General features: G+C 30.3%; 1 protein-coding gene across 11 annotated transcripts in view; it reads left to right on the top strand.

Annotated features, from left to right (window-relative positions):
- Positions 1-18,380, top strand: part of LOC119611503 (mannosyl-oligosaccharide alpha-1,2-mannosidase IA-like) — a 55,875-nt gene that overhangs the window by 18,892 nt on the left and 18,603 nt on the right. For all 11 annotated transcript variants that reach the window (XM_037967095.1, XM_037967099.1, XM_037967096.1 and 8 more), the window contains one exon: positions 294-321. In XM_037967095.1, coding sequence (XP_037823023.1) covers positions 294-321 — 28 coding nt within the window. The remainder of the gene's footprint in view (positions 1-293; positions 322-18,380) is intronic.

Raw genomic sequence — 18,380 nt, forward strand, 5'->3', positions numbered from 1 at the left:
TAATTTTCTTAAATTTTGTCTTATATTAGATAATAATCTAATTTAATCTTAACTTAATTTCAATTTTTAACTTAATTTCAATTTAATTAACTTAATTTTATCTAAAATTAAACTTAATCATAACTTAAATTAACTTAAAATTGTAATAACATTTATACACTAACATTTTATACACTCTACACACATAAACACTAACATATATACATAAATACACTTAAAATCTAAAATCTATAAAAATATGAGAATTTAAAAATTCAAAATTGTAATTTAAACCCAAATTCAACAAACTACAGGCCTGTTGTCATCGTTGGATTATGTTTGGTAAGTTTTAAATTGTGTTTACTGTTCATTTAAATTCTCTATGTATTTAAGTGTTCTAAATTGAATATTTTTTTGTTAATGTTAAAACAATTATGTTATTAACATAATATCTTAAAGCATTATGTTAGCAACATTTGAAAGTAAAATTAAAACTTTTCATTGTTGAATATTTCAATTTAGAATACTTAAAAATAAAATAAACAAATTACACTACACAACAAAAAATTAACCAATAATTTTTATTAATGTTAAATATGAAGTTTATGAACATGTTCAGTTTACATTTTAATAATAAATTTGTTTAATTATTAGACTTTAATAATGACAATCTAAATTAAATTTTATTCCACGAAAGGTTAGTTAAACATGTAGATAGGGAATCATTATAGGGTTATCTTGCAGATTTTTTTTTTTAAAGATAGTTAGGTTGGGAGGGTCTAGAATGAGAAGAAATGCCACCATCTTCTCGAGATTTTTAAATTCAAACTTTCTTTATTTTTTTTTTTTGGTTTTAGTTTAGTTAATATTTTAAAGCTACCTTTTTAAATGAATGTGCGGTTCTTAGCCTATCCTGATGGAGACAAGAACACCACCCCAAACCCTGAGCACGGTCGGAATAACAGGTAGCACAGGTCTTCTAAAGGATAGGGCACAACGCGTGAATCGTTACAAGGACGAGGATTAGGACAAGGAAAGACTAATAACAGGGTAATATGACTAGGACTACGACTAGGACTAGGAATATGACTAGGAATAGGACTAGGAATAGGACTAGGAATAGTACTAGGAATAGGACTAGGAATAGGACTAGGAATAGGACTAGGAATAGGACTAGGAATAGGACTAGGAATAGGACTAGGAATAGGAATAGGAATAGGACTAGGACTAGGACTAGGACTAGGAATAGGACTAGGACTAGGACTAGGAATAGGAATAGGAATAGGACTAGGAATAGGACTAGGAATAGGACTAGGAATAGGACTAGGAATAGGACTAGGAATAGGACTAGGAATAGGAATAGGACTAGGAATAGGACTAGGAATAGGACTAGGAATAGGACTAGGAATAGGACTAGGAATAGGACTAGGAATAGGACTAGGAATAGGACTAGGAATAGGACTAGGAATAGGACTAGGAATAGGACTAGGAATAGGACTAGGAATAGGACTAGGAATAGGACTAGGAATAGGACTAGGAATAGGACTAGGAATAGGACTAGGAATAGGACTAGGAATAGGACTAGGAATAGGACTAGGAATATTACTGTGAATAGGACTAGGAATAGGACTAGGAATAGGACTAGGAATAGGACTAGGAATACGACTAGTAATACGACTAGGAATACGACTAGGAATAGCTGTAGGCCCAGAAAAATTTCTAGGAGTAGGTTAATGAATAATGCTAGATATAGAACTGGGAATATGACCGTAGAACTTTTATTTGGACTATGAAGTCCAAGTCCTAGGACGAGGATTAGGACAAGGAAAGACTAATAACAGGGTAATATGACTAATAAATTTGCTAATAACAGGACTAGGGATAGGAGTATGACTTGGTTTTTAAGCATGTAGATATTTGTTGATATTAATACATATTTATATGATCTTTAACATATCTTTTCTTTTGTTTTCTTTTACAGGTATGTTTCAAAATTCAGTTTCATAAAATAGTACGTAAGTATTTTTAAACAAAATCCATTACTTTTATTCCCCAATTGTCCATTAATACAGTATCTACTGTATTTTCACAACAACAATGGATTTATTTATATTCAACCACAACCAACTGTTTCTTATACATAATTTATTATAAAAATACTTGAGTTTAATGTTTTATATACTTAAGATCCATTTAAAGTGGGTAAAAAGACGAAAAAAATCAGTTTAAACATTAATACTCACATAACTTAAATAACTTTTATTCATTCATAAGTTTTTGTGTTTTTCCACATATTAATGTATGGCAAAATATTTGTCCGTCCGTCTGTTTAGTTGCTGGTCTGTAATTTATACAATTGCGCATACTTTTGTATCTTTATTATCACATTTGTTGCTGCTGTTTAAATACAACCAAACCATAAATTCATAAAGTTAACTGGCCAACAAGACCACAACTACTGCTGTTGTGTTGTTGCTGGTTGGGTTCAATAACCTGGTTAATAAAACAAAAAAATCATTTGTTTTTATTTTTATACGTTTTTTTTTTTTTGCTCTTGTATTTTTTTATACAATTTGTAGGTACAAATGAGTGAGTAAAAAGGCAGGCATTTAAATAATTATTTTTGAGGTTTAGGTTTGACGCCCTTAATGAAAAGAAAAATATTTAAAAATTATTATATGGTCAATTTTGCAGACATAGTTTTGTGGCTTTGAACATTTGTTGGAAATGTTTATTTGGTTAGTTTTTTTTTATATAAAATGTGGGTTGGAAAGGGAAGCTTATTGCTTTGTGATCTGTAAATTTTTGGTGGTTTCAGGAACTAAGTTCATTCTTTCTTTTGGTAATGTAGCAAGTAACCTATTTGTCATAAATCTATCCTAAGGCCTTGAACCATTTCTGTTCTTGAGATTCGCATCTGGTGATCTTTACCTTCTCCCATGATACTGATGCACCCTTTATGATTTTAATTCATACGCTTCATAAGTATTAGGGTGGATGAAGGCACAGTGTAGTTCGAAAATTAATTAATTGGATAGAGTTTGCAACTCCTCCAGACTCCTTTTTATGGATTATTTCATTTAATGACTGAGCTCATCAGCAAAACTTCAAGGTATCCCATGTTTGCTTAAAGGTAATCCTCGAAGTTGACCTATATAGAAAGCTGGGAATCTTAAAGACTTAAATCAAATTTGAATGTTTAATTGCAAATCACTAGTACTCCACCAGTAAAGTTGAAGATTTTAATTGGTCTCCTCCAGGTTATAAACGATTTAAGTATTTTATGGTAAAGAAAACAAGCCAGTCCGACCTTTAAAAATAATGAGGAAGTCGCTTGAATTGCTCTGCTTCATTCCTTATGAACAACAGCAACATATTCGTTGAGGATTAATATGTAAATCCTTGACCAACTAATTAAGAAACTATTTGATCGTACTTTAAGAGTGTTACAAATGTTGGAAATATATGAAACCAATACTGATTTGGAAAACTTAACCTTGTCTCTTCGTGTGCAATTATTAGAATCCTTTATTTAGGATCCTAATAGTTCTTAGTGGGTAGGAAGTAGGAACAGGAAGATCACAAACTGTCATTCGAAAATTGGAGGGTTTGACAACTAGAGTTTGACAAGACCATGTATGTAGTTTTTATAGAACCTTCTAGATTCTTTATGATTTCAAATTTGATAATCTTGATCGAACTGATTTAGAGAACTTAACATTTTCTCTTGTATCTTCTGCGCCCTTGTACAATTGTCAAAGTTCTTTATTTAGATCCTTAATAATTCTTAGTGGATAGGAAGAGGGAACAGGAAGAACACAAATTAATATGTGAAAACTCTAGCTAAATCACCTCCAATTTAGCTAGAGTTCGACAACTACGTTAGGGTTAGTCTTCAACTAAGATTTTGGTATTTTACACAAATCTTTTCCGATCATTTTCCCCCAAAAGCCATCCATCGATGTATGGGGTTAATTACACTCTTTGATGTTGCAAGCTTAGTTGCTGTTGGTAATCTGGTTGATAATTTGAAGTGGTCTAAGGGAACTGCGATTTTATGCCTTAATTGTGGAAGAAAAAACAGAACCAGTTAGAAGCCCTTAACTTCTATATCGTTTGTTAGCTTCCGAACTAGACAAAAGTTGAAACTGAATCTTAGTAGCCGTTCTTAAATAAAAGGCAATTGCTACTGAGTTTGAATCTTGACCGTTGAAATTCAAAAGAAAATAGGGATCTTACGCTGTAAGGTTGAGAACGGATAGTTCTTAGTTTCGGAACTTCAGGGGAAGATATGCATCTGGATGTGTACTAGTGTGGTAAGTGAGATATCTCAGTTGGTCATAAAGTCTAGAGCCAAATAGCTCAACTAGTTTGGATAGTTCGTGGATTCTGTTTTTCCCATAGAGTAGCTGAAAGGCTGTTTCTTCTGCGATAATAGCCGTTAAAGGGAATTCAAACTCGACTTTCACTCTTCAAAGTCTAGTTATTACTGCCAGCAGCCTCGATATATCCCTTCTATTATGGTAATATGTTGCGTGGCCCGTTTTTCATGAAATTAGACCACATTGATTCCTCCAATCTGCATGTGCTAGATTACGCCCTTTTTTTTCAGCCTTTCGAAGCATGAACCTAAAGATACCTACTGCATTCAATAGAATTCTGCGGAAATCTATTGAAATAGCGTTGAATATAGGTACATATTAAGACAGACGACCTAACCTTGATAGCTCTTTCTTACACTGTCTGACCAATAGTGACGAATATGCCAATAATGCGATCGTAGGGTACCTTACAAACTGCCGATATTGACCCAAATAGCTCAACTAGTTTGGATAGTTCGTGGAATCTGTTTTTCCCATAGAGTAGCTGAAAGGCTGTTTCTTCTGCGATAATAGCCGTTAAAGGGAATTCAAACTCGATTTTCACTCTTCAATGTCTAGTTATTACTGCCAGCAGCCTCGATATATCCCTTCTATTATGGTAATATGTTGCGTGGCCCGTTTTTCATGAAATTGGATCACATTGATTCCTCCAATTTGCATGTGCTAGATTACGCCCCATTTTTTCAGCCTTTCGAAGCATGAACTTAAAGATACCTACTGCATTCAATAAAATTCTGTGGAACTGCAACTGAAATCGCGTTGAATATAGGTACATATTAAGACAGACGACCTAACCTTGATAGCTCTTTCTTACACTGTCTGACCAATAGTGACGAATATGCCAATAGTGCGATCGTAGGGTACCTTAAAAACTGCCGATATTGTGAAAAAACACTGTATTCATTTGAAAGATGGCGAGAGACACCTATCCCTAAATCTACATGCATATAACCAGGAATTTAGAGTATTTCTTGCTATTCCCAACCACACATTCATATATTAGAGTTGTATAAAACTTGCAAAATCAAGATTCAATTCATTAATTTTTAATCGAAAATATTCTCATTTTTCTTGGGACCCCTCTAATAAAGCCAACACATTAAAGTTTACAATAAACTGCATGCATATTTTTAGTATTATTTTTGAATGTTTTGCTTTAATTTATTTGCCCGTACAACCAGCGGCAACATGAGCAACAACAAAAACATAAACTAGAGTAAAATGTTCACTCGCTTCGAGTCATACTTTCAAAAAAAAAAAAAAAAAGTGGCCTTGAGCTTTGGACAATTGATACACAGCGTAATAATGAAGATGATGCTGATACGGCCGCCGTGTACAAGTAAAAAAATAAATTAAAAAAGAAGAAAATAATAATTACGTTCATAAGATGATAATGATGATTAAAACGAATGAAAAAAAAATACAGTCTCTACAACGTGGAATACCAAAATGCAATAACAACTACGTCAACAAAATACTACAATGAAACACATGAATTTCATGAAACGAAAGAAAATTTTAAAATCTGAAAAAAGCTTTATTTTTGTTCAGTTTACAACTTTGGCACAAGCTTGAAACAGAGGAATGAAATGAAATGGTATAGAAACATTGCTATAACGGCAAATGAAATTTTAATGAATTGTTTATGTTTAGAAAAGCTTTTCCAAGTAATTTTAATAAAAAGGGGAAAAATTAACGAAGAGGAGAAAGTATAAAAAAACTTTCAAACTTTATACGAATTTTTAAAGCTGCCACCTAAATAAAAGTTATAAATAAAAAAGCGTTACTTTGCTTATACTTATAACAGAGAGTTGAAAAATTTGGCGCGCTTTTAATGAGTACAAGAAAGCTTTGTATAAAGAGAGTGAGAGAGCAATTTTCAGTGTTTATTGTTTATATCCTTTTGGACTTCGTGTTCGTAGCTCGGTGTAGGGATTTGTTTTCGTATTTGGATTTGTTGTTTTCAATTTATTGCCTGTTAAACTTGTTTTTGTTGTGGTAGTCGTGTTGTTGTCTGCATCCTTTGTATATCCTTCGCATACAAAAAGAAAGCAAAAAAGCCAAAAAAAGCATAACAAAACTGCGTAACATTGATGTTAATGACAAAAGAGCATTCATTTCAGTTGTTTACCGTTAGTTCAACTTTGCTGACCGTTAAAACGTAACGGGATATTAAAAACCGTAAATAAACGTGCAATAACGGTTGAGTGCTTTTTGCTTAAAACAAAAAAAACAAAAATCATAAAAAAAATACAAAAAAAAATTTTACCAAAAAATTTATAAAATTTCCTTAAAAAAAAAAAGGAAATATTAAATTTATTCTTGGAAATTGAAAAAAAAAATCCTTAAAATATGTGAATGTGTTTCATTAATAAAAGTGCTTAAAAACCATATAATTCCTTTGAAATTTAAACTTAAAACAAATATTAACAACAAAAAACTTGTTCCAGTTTTTTTTTCTACAAATTTACGCAATACTCTTCTTCTTTTTTCTTTTTTTTAACTCTACTACTATTACTACTACTAAATACTTTTACTCTCAATACTGTGTCCATGTTATCTTCTATGATGGCCACTTCTTCGTTACCACTCTGCTGCAAAAAATGTTGTTTAATTTATCTTTTATTTTATCCTCTTGGCCAACGTTAACATCATCAACAAGATACAATAAGTTGGTCAAAAGAATCTTTGGTAGAGTGTATTGTTTTTTTTTTGGTGCAAACAAGAACAACAAGTTTTAAGAGTATTATTAGTGAATGGTATTTTTATAATTTAATAATAAAATTATTAAAATTTTATCAAAATTTTTATATTGTATTACATAAAATATTTCAAGAAGTGTTGAAAAAAAGTGATCAAAAATCTTGGTTTAAGTTTTAAACTAAATATGATTATTCTGAATACTAGTTTCCCTCTTAAAATGAAATCAAATGTAATCCGCCAGAAGGCTATTCTATGGGAAATGTTGCTTCAAATCTAAGCAATTTTCTATAGGAAAATTTTTTAAGTAAAGTTGCTCTTATTCAGAGAAATTTTCTATAGCAGAAGTTGCACTGATTTAAAGCAATTTTCTAAAAAAAACTATGGAAAAGTTGCTCTCATTCAGAGCAATTCCTTATAAGAAAAACTGCTCTGATTCAGAGCAATTTTCTTCAGAAAAAGTTTCTATAGGAAGTGTTGCTCTGGTTCAGAGGAACTTTCTATGGAAATTTTCTTTACATGAAAAATTGCTCTGATTCATATCAATTATCATGAGGAAAAGTTGCTCAGATTAAGAGTAATTTTCTATAAGTAAAGTTGCTCTGATTCGGAGCAATTTTCAATAGGAAAAGATTATTTGATTCAGATCAATTTTCTATAGGAAAAGCTGCTCTGATTCAGAGCAATTTTTTTAGGGAAAAGTTGTTTGGTTTTTGTAAAGGAAAAGTTCTTTATAGGAAAAGTTGCTCTGATTCAGGTCAATTTTCATTAGGAAAAGTTGCCCAGATTAAGAGTAATTTTCTATAAGTAACGTTGCTATGACTGGGAGTAATTTTCAATAGGAAACGTTTCTCTGATTAAGAGCAATTGTCTATAGGAAAAGCTGCTATGATTCAGATCAAATTTCTATAGGAAATGTAGCTTTGATTCAGAGCAATTTTCTATAGAAAAGTTGCTTCAATTTTTTAAAGGAAAAGATAAAGTTCTTTATAGGAAAAGTTGTTCTGATTAAGATCAATTTTCATTAGGAAAAGTTGCTCTGATTCAGAGCAATTCTATATAACTAAGAAATATATTCTTGTGAAAAATTGATATGATTCATAGCCAATTGGGAATATTGCTGAGATTTCATATATTTTTAGGATTAGTTGCTTAGATTTTGACAACTTTTCTATAGAAAAAGTTGCCCATATTCTAAAAGCTTTTGTATTGAAATAGTTGCTCTTTAATATCTTTTCTATAGGAAAAGTTGCTTAGATTCCGACTAATTTTCTATGGAAAATGTTGCTCAGATTCTCCAAAATTTTGTATAAAAACATTTACTCGGATTCTGATAACTTCTCTATAAAAAATTTTGTTGTTTCTGTAGAAAAAGTTCGCTCAGATTTTGAGAACTTTTCTATAGACACAACGTTTTAATATCTTTAATTTATGGTGTGAATAATATTGAATACAATACTAATTAATATTAATCATACGCCTACGACAAAATTAACTTTTGTAAACTAAGCTTTTTTCAAATTTTCTATAAAAAAATGTAATAAGATTCTAATTCTAAAAAAGTAGCTTCCAACAACTTTTATATAGAAAATGTTGCTCTGACAAGAAAAAGTTTGCTCCGATTTCGTCAGCTTTTCTAAAGAAACACGGTTCTAATATGTTTATTTTTTGTGGTATGAATAATATTGAATACAATACTAATTAATATTAATCATACGCCTACGATTAAATTAACTTTTGTTTAAAGTTTTACATTTACCATATAGATGATTTTAAATTAACATAATTTGAACATTAGAGATTATAGACAATAGTTAACAATGTTAATAATTTATAGACATTATATGTGACACAATTACGAAGTGAAACCAACCATACTGATTATAGTCACCTTTATAAATATTATTACAATCTGCATGACCATAAATATCACTTAAGTCCATGAGTAATCTCATTATAATCCTAGTGCATATTACGCTTTTTGCTGTATAACAAATAGTATACAATTTCAAAAACCGCAAAACCATAATTAACGAGGATGAATATAGATAAAGGGGTTTGAAAATACAATTAAAACAATAAGGAGATTTTTGTGGGAATAAAACTTTAGAGTAAACAGTATATAGCGTTCACTGATTTGCCCACCCTCGTATATATTTAATATTAACTTGTTTTGTGAGACTTATGTGTGTGACAGTTTAGGCGGTTATTTTTGACATATCAATTAAAATCAAATTAAAACTTCGTCTCTGTTAGTTATTGTAACAATTTAATTTAAAATTAGACAAAGAAAAGTTTAAAATAAAAGATTTATTATTAATACAATTATTTTTAACCTTGAAAATTCAATTCAACAAAAATCTTATTAAAATATTAAAACAAACTTTAAATAAAATTAAAAACAATATTCTCTTCTTCAAGTTAAATGTTTTATTTTTACTTAATTTCCTTAAAAGCATTCCATAATATAAAATATATATTTTTATGTTTAACAAAAAACATACATGAACCCTTAAAATTATACACTCAATTTATAATAAACAAAAGGCGGCCCCTAAAGTATGCACTACATTTAAAATGTTTTCAATTGTCTTTTATATTCAATGACTCTTTTGCTGTGTAAATTAAAAACAAACTAAATAATAAATATACATATTTTTTTATATTTTTTATAAAATAAATTTCATATTTTCTATAAAATGATTTCAGTTTATTTTTTGTTTGTTTTATAATAAAATTGTTTTGTATATAAAATAACACACTATTAAAAGTTGCTTAAAAAAGTAGAATATTGCATAAAATATATACACACAAACTTATGTAAAATTTATACATACATTCTACATTCTATACAAAGTTGTAAACAAAATATTTTATATGCCTTAACAAACAACAACAACAAAAACACATATATTAACACATTTTTACACTTACTATACTCGTTCTCTTTTGCAAATAAATTTGAAATTTCATATTGTTGCTTGCACCACTATGCACACTATGCACCCTCCTACTACTGTTGCATCATATACGACTTGTATCTAGGATTTTTAATACTTTCATAATACTACAACAATTCTTAGTTTGTTTTTGGTTTCAGTAGAATAAAGGAATAAACACTTTCTATGGGAAAAGTTGCTCTGATCCAGAGAAATTTTCTATAGGAAAAGTTGCTTTGATTCAGAGCAATTTCTCATAAGAAAAGTTGCTTTCATTCAGAGCAATTTTATATATGAAAAGTTTCTTTGATTTATAGCATTTTTGTACAGGAATAGTTGCTTTAATGCAGATCAATTTTCTATAGGAAAAGTAGCTTCTTTGAAAAAGTTGCTTTAATACATAGCAATTTTCTATAGGAAAAGTTGCTTTGATTCAGAGCAATTTTTTATAGGAAAAGTTGTATTGATTCAGATATATTTTTTATAGGAAAACTTTGATTAAGAGAAATTTTCTATAGGAAAAGTTTCTTGGATTCAGAGCAATTTTCTATAGAAAAAGTTGCTTTAATTCAGAGCAATTTTCTATAGGAAAAGTAGCTTTAAGTCGCAACAGTTTTCTATAGATAGATTTTCTTTGATTTAGAGCAATTTTCTATAAGAAAAGTTGTTTTGATTTAGAGCAATTTTCTATAGGGAAATTTACTCTCTTACTTCTATAGGAAAAGTAGCTTTGGTTCAGCGAAAATTCTTTGGAAAAGTTGCTCTGATTCAGAGCAATTTTCTATAGGAAAAGTTGCTCTGATTCAGAGCAATTTTCTATAGGAAAAGTTGCTCTGATTCAGAGCAATTTTCTATAGGAAAAGTTGCTCTGATTCAGAGCAATTTCCTATAGGAAAAGTTGCTCTGATTCAGAGCAATTTTCAATAGAAAAAGTTGCTCTGATTCAGAGCAATTTTCTATGGGAAAAGTTGCTCTGGTTCTGAGAAATTTTCTATAGGAAAAGTTGCTCTGATTCAGAGCAATTTTCTATAGGAAAAAGTTGCTCTGATTTAGAGCAATTTTCTATAGGAAAAAGTTGCTCTGATTCAGAGCAATTTTCTATAGGAAAAAGTTGCTCTGATTCAGAGCAATTTTCTATAGGAAAAAGTTGCTCTGATTCAGAGCAATTTTCTATAGGAAAAAGTTGCTCTGATTCAGAGCAATTTTCTATAGGAAAAAGTTGCTCTGATTCAGAGCAATTTTCTATAGGAAAAGTACCTTGTATTTAGAGCAATTTTCTATATTAAAAGTTGCTTGGATTCAGAGCAATTTTCCATAGGAAAACTTGCTCTATATACATATGTATATAGATAAGAACTTTATCTAGAAAAACTTGCAAAGCTATGTGTAAGATTTGACTCTTTTAAAACATGATGCTTATGTATGATGATGGCTTATGCACAGTGTGTAAAGTTAATGCAATGCTTTGCACTTTTAAGCCAGGTTAAGTGTTGTTTGCTATACACTTGAATACTTTAGTATATATTTTTTTTTAACTCTTGCAATCATACTCTCACAACTACAACATCAACACAATACATTGCACAAAAACCTGCACTTTAAAAATGTACAATATGTTATAGTGTGTGTATGTGCAAACTTAAGTTTGTATTAATCCCACTTTGTATTACATTGAAAAAAGCGGGTAAATATTTTTTTCTTATGTTAATACTTACTGACATTACTAAAACTTTTGCTATTGCAACCCTATGACATTGTTTGCTGGTATATGGCTGAGTTCATGTTTTTTTTTGTATGTACATATAAAGTGACATTTTGATGTTGTATAACACTTCCGGTTTATCAATATCTTTCATTTATGTATAGAGCAACAACAACAAAAAAAATATTGATGGGGAATTATGCATACACAAACAGTCATACACATACATATGTATTTATATTTGTTTACTGGTGTCTGTTTGTATTTGAATTTTATACTCACACTTGAATTCTATACAACCACTACACATACACTTGTACATGTTAACCAATCTCTTGTGTGTAAAACATGTGTTTGTTATAAAAATATTGAAAATGTTTTTTGACAATATTTTTTTCTTCTTCTTTCCATTTACATAAAAAATCGTAGTTTATATGAGTGTTGTGTGTTAAAGGGGTGAAGCGCACTCATACTATTCAACTTTCTACTAAATAAATTTACAAAAAATGTCAGTTTTTCTGACACACATTGTATATTGAGATGGAGTCAATGTCAGCATGTTGCATGCCAGAAAACAAAATTCTATATATTTCTTTATAAATCATGGATTTTTCTATTCGCTGTCAGCGAAACAACTAGAAAAAAATTAAAATACAAAAAAATATTTATAGAAATAAAGTGGCATTGATCAAATACCATTGTATATTCGGATTAGTTATACAAAATCAATTCAGATTTACGGCTTTATATTTATTTTTGTTATATTATAAAAGTATTTGTTTGTCAATTGCCTGGTAGACATTCTAAGAGTTAATTTAATAAGAAGGGAAGTCAACTTTTATAGGAAACGTTTTTCTGAATAAATGGATTTGTTTATATTATTTGATTCAGATTCAGAGCAATTTTTATATAGGAAAGTTGCTTAGAATTTGACAAAATTTCTATAGGGATGTTTTTCTGAATCAGGAAAATATATAAGAAAAGATGCTCCGAATTAGAGAAGTTTTCTATAAGAAAAATTGCTTGGAATCAGAGGAACTTTCTATAGGAAAAGTTGCTTTAAATCAGTGCAATTTTCTATAGGAAAAGTTGCTCAGAACCATAACAATTTTTCTATTGGAAAATTTGCTCACAATCATAGCGATTTTCTATAGGAAAAGTTGCTCAGAATCGGAGAAATTTTCCATGGGAAAAGTTGCTCAGAATCAGCAATTTCCTATAGGAAAAGTTGCTCAGAATCAGACCAATTTTCTATAGGAAAATTTGCTCAGAATCAGAGCAATTTTCTATAAGAAAAGTTGCTCAGAATCAGAGCAATTTTCTATAGAAAAAGTTGCTCAGAATCAGAGCAACTTTCTATAGGAAAAGTTGTTCAGAATCAGAACATCAGATAGGAAAAATTTTCTGTAGGAAACGTTCCTTTGAATCAGAGCAATCTTTTTATAGGAAAAGTTCCTCTGAATCAGAGCAGTTTTCTATAGAAAAAGTTGGTCACAATCAGAGCAACTTTCTTTAGGAAAAAGTTGCTCAGAACCAGATCAATTATCTATAGTGAAAGTTGTTTGAAATGAGAGCACTTTCTATAATAAAAGTTGTTTGAAACAAATCCTTTTCTCTAGGAATAGTTGCGTTGAATAAGCGAATTTTTCTATAAGAGAAGTTGCTCTGAAGCAGAGCATAAGTTCTTCTGCATCAGAGCAATTTTCTATAGGAAAAGTTCCTATAGAACAACTTTTCTATATGAAAATTTTCTAGGTTAAAAGGTGCTTTAAATCAGAGAATTTTTTTCGTAAAAAAATTTACTCTGAATCAGAGAATTTGCTCTACTATAGAGTACTTTGTGAGGTTTCCTTAGACATAAGAAAATTGCCATTCATCAACCATCGTCAATTAAAGCTTCAACTCTAATTGATGTGCGACATCCTAATATAGAGTTTGACCTAATAGAATTTTCTTATTGTTTAGTTTGCTTTACTTTCTCTATCTAAACTTCCAATTACTATTTGCTTTTTTTCATTTCCTTGTACAATAAAGAAATGACATCTTTAACATTTTCTGTCCTTTTATATAGCCAGAGATTTTTGTTTAGTTTTCTTCTCTGTTCTTTGCTATAGAGTGTGTCTATTAATAATTCATAAAATTGCAGTTTGCTACTACTGTTTATTTTAGTTTTTCCCAAACCCCGCCTCAACTTATGTCATAGATGTTACGCACTAATGATGGCCTAAAAGTATACTTTAGATTGTGAAAGTGTTTTTTATGAGTTTTCTGTACCTACTTATAATCTCGAATGTTTACATGTAGCATATGTTAAGGGATTTAATCTTTTAATATTTATATTTTTTTCAAAATTTATCTCTTTCTCTCGTTCTCTCATACTCTTTGGTTTATTTTTACTAATTTTTTTTTTATCATCATGAGCATACAGAAAACAGTAAATATATTCTATATAAAAATAAATAGAATTTTTTATTTAAACTTTTTGTCTATGAAACAACTACGACAAAAACAACAAACTTAAAAACTGTAACGTACTGTTTTATCTTTAATCTAAAAACGTGATAAAGCACAAAATGTTGTTATAAACATTTGTGATATTTTCAACGTTTTTTTTTCTTTAATTTTTATTTCTCCATATACTAGTGGTTTATGTTTTGGCATTATAATATATTTTAATATTTAAAAAAAAGTAAATTAAATTTTTGTATATAGTTTTTATGTTTCCAGAATTGCATAGGATTTTATTGTAGGTCAAGGTGAAGTGAGTAAATTTCTATAGGAAAGGATGCTAATAATCAGAGCACACTTTGATCTGAGTCAGAGTACTTTTCTATAGGAAAAGTTGCTCTGAGTCAGAGTGCTTTTCTATAGGAAAAGTTGCTCTGAGTCAGAGTACTTTTCTATAGGAAAAGTTGCTCTGAGTCAGAGTACTTTTCTATAGGAATAGTTGCTCTGAGTCAGAGTGCTTTTCTATAGGAAAAGTTGCTCTGAGTCGGAGTACTTTTCTATAGGTAAAGTTGCTCTGAGTCAGAGTACTTTTCTATAGGAAAAGTTGCTCTGAGTCAGAGTACTTTTCTATAGGAAAAGTTGCTCTGAGTCAGAGTGCTTTTCTATAGGAAAAGTTGCTCTGAGTCAGAGTACTTTTCTATAGGAAAAGTTGCTCTGAGTCAGAGTACTTTTCTATAGGAAAAGTTGCTCTGAGTCAGAGTACTTTGCTATAGGAAAAGTTGCTCTGAGTCAGAGTACTTTTCTATAGGAAAAGTTGCTCTGAGTCAGAGTACTTTTCTATAGGAAAAGTTGCTCTGAGTCAGAGTACTTTTCTATAGGAAAAGTTGCTCTGAGTCAGAGTACTTTTCTATAGGAAAAGTTGCTCTGAGTCAGAGTACTTTTCTATAGGAAAAGTTGCTCTGAGTCAGAGTACTTTTCTATAGGAAAAGTTGCTCTGAGTCAGAGTACTTTTCTATAGGAAAAGTTGCTCTGAGTCAGAGTACTTTTCTATAGGAAAAGTTGCTCTGAGTCAGAGTACTTTTCTATAGGAAAAGTTGCTCTGAGTCAGAGTACTTTTCTATAGGAAAAGTTGCTCTGAGTCAGAGTACTTTTCTATAGGAAAAGTTGCTCTGAGTCAGATTACTTTTCTACAGGAAAAGTTGCTCTGAGTCAGAGTACTTTTCTATAGGAAAAGTTGCTCTGAGTCAGAGTACTTTTCTATAGGAAAAGTTGCTCTGAGTCAGAGTACTTTTCTATAGGAAAAGTTGCTCTGAGTCAGAGTACTTTTCTATAGGAAAAGTTGCTCTGAGTCAGAGTACTTTTCTATAGGAAAAGTTGCTCTGAGTCAGAGTACTTTTCTATAGAAAAGTTGCTCTGAGTCACAGTACTTTTCTATAGGAAAAGTTGCTCTGAGTCAGAGTACTTTTCTAAAGGAAAAGTTGCTCTGAGTCAGAGTACTTTTCTAAAGGAAAAGTTGCTCTGAGTCAGAGTACTTTTCTAAAGGAAAAGTTGCTCTGAGTCAGAATAATTTTGTATGGGAAAAGTTGGTCTGAGTCAGAGTACTTTTCTATAGGAAAAGTCAGAGTACTTTTCTATAGGAAAAGTTGCTCTGAGTCAGAGTACTTTTCTATAGGAAAAGTTGCTCTGAGTCAGAGTACTTTTCTATAGGAAAAGTTGCTCTGAGTCAGAGTACTTTTCTATAGGAAAAGTTGCTCTGAGTCAGAGTACTTTTCTATAGGAAAAGTTGCTCTGAGTCAGAGTACTTTTCTATAGGAAAAATTACTCTGAGTCAGAATACTCTTCTATAGGAAAAGTTACTCTGAGTCAGAATACTCTTTTATAGAAAAAGTTACTCTGATCAGAGTAGTTTTCCAAGTTGCTCTGAGTCAGAGTACTTTTTGATAGAAAAATATGCCTTGATTAAGATGCTGAGAATCAGAGTACTTTTCCGTAATAAAATATCCTCTAAGAGTATTATTCTCTTTATCTTTAAATTTTCTAATTCAACAACATTCTTAAATTTACCAAAATCTATACATTTAGTTTAAATTTTTCTTTTAATCTTTCTGCTGCATTTACTACAACCCTTTACTTTAAATCGTCCTTCCTTTCATTTATCCATTCATTATCGTCATTAGTTGTATGGATTTTTTTCCTTCTTTACTCTGACATTTATACTCATACAAAATGAAAGGAGGAATACTTTTATATATTTGTATGTGATCGGTGTGTGTGTGTGTCGGTATATGTGTCGACTTGATTTGTTCCAATTATTTTGTCATTTCTATAAAACTTTTTTTGTCGTTGTTGCATTTCAATGCCTGTGATTACTTTTCATATTCTTCTTACTTTCAACATTTACAATTTGTACTGTCGTTGTTGTGTGTTTGGTTGTGTTTTCTAATTTTTTCTCTAGATTTTTTTTGTTGTTGCATACATCAAGGTCCTTTTTTTGCTGTTTTATTTATTTTTTTTTTTTAACATAAAAACAAAGTAAAAAAAGTATAACAACTAAAATCATCAACTACCAAATGCCCAGTTTTTTATATGTGTTTGTTGGAAAATCTTTTCTGTATTAATATATATTTTTTTCTTTTTTATCGCAAAATTTCCATTTCTAATTGAAAATCGATGTTGTGTTTTGTGTGATTGTAGGGAATCTTTTGCGGTTGAAAATTTATTTTGTTTTTTAGAGAACATTTTATAGTAAAATTTCTGAACTTCTCAGCAATGTTTTAGAAAAATTGTTCGAGTCTAAAGGATTTTCCTCCAGGAAGAGTCCCTGAATCTTGACAAAATCATCTGAGGCAAAATTTGTTCTAGTCGGCTCAGTTTTCTATAGAAAAGGTTGTTCAGAACACTTTTTTATAGGAAAACTTGATTTGATTCAGAGCAATATTCTATAGAAAAAGTCTAATTTTCTAGAGAATAAGTTTCTTTGATTCACAGCTATTTTTTATAGGAGAAGTTTCTCTGAGTCAGACCAACTTTCTATAGGAAATCCTGGTCTTATTCAGAGCAATTCTCTAACGGAAAAGTTGCTCTGATTCAGAGCAATATTCTATAAGAAAAGTTTTTCTTATTCAGATTAACTTTTTATAGTAAAAGTTTCTCTGATTCAGAGCAATTTTCTATAGGAAAATATGCTATAATTTAGAGCAGTTTTCTATAGAGAAAGTTGCTCCGATTCAGAGCAATTTTCTATAGGAAAAGTTGCACTGATTCACAGCAATTTTTTTATAGGAAAAGTTTCTCTAATTCAGAGCAACTTTCCATAGGAAACATTGTTCCAATTCAGAGCAATATTCTATAGGACAAGATGTTCTGATTCGGAGCAATTTTCTATAGGAAAAGATGCTCCCATTCAGAGCAATTGTCTATAGTAAAAGTTGCCTTGATTCACAGCAATTTTTTATAGGAAAAGTTTCTCTGATTCAGAGCAACTTTCCATAGGAAACATTGCTCCAACTCAAAGCAATATTCCATAGGAAAAGATGTTCTGATTCAGAGCAATTTTCTAAAGGAAAAGTTTCTCTGATTCAGAGCTATTTTTTGACTCACAGCAATTTTCTATAAGAAAAGTTGCTCCGATGCAGAGGATTCAGATCAATTTTCTATAGGAAAAGTTGCTCTTATTCAGAGCAAATTTCTATAGAAAAAGTTGCTCCGATTCAGAGCAATTTTCTATAGGAGAAATTGCTCTGATTCGGAGCAATTTTCTAAAGGAAAAGTTTCTCTGATTCAGAACAATTTTCTATAGAAAAAGTTTCTCTGATTTACAGCTCATTTTTATAGGAAAAGTTGCTTTGGTTCAAAGCAATTTTCTATAGGAAAAGTTGTCCTGATGCAAGGAATTTTGTGTAGGAAAGGTTTCTATATGGAAAGTTGCTCTGAATCGGATCAATATTATATAGAAATAGTTGTTCTGATTCATAGAAATTTCTGTAGAAAATGTTGCCCAGATTGAAAGGAACTTTAACTCATCTTAAGTGTCTTAATATTTAATATTTTTCCTTTCATAGTTTTGGGTTTGTTAAACTCAAGTTTGTTTATCTTTGAACTGTCCTTGTGTTGAACTATCCTTAATATTATTGACATTATATGACCATTATTAACACAAATGCTCCGTTCGTATCAAGTATGTATCAAATATCTTTTCTTATATTTAACTTAAGAACTAAATAAATTGTC

This window comes from Lucilia sericata, unplaced genomic scaffold (assembly GCF_015586225.1).
Source record: "Lucilia sericata isolate MDLA Ls3-8-SP2 unplaced genomic scaffold, ASM1558622v1 Contig001465F_arrow, whole genome shotgun sequence".
Lineage (NCBI taxonomy): Eukaryota > Metazoa > Arthropoda > Insecta > Diptera > Calliphoridae > Lucilia > Lucilia sericata.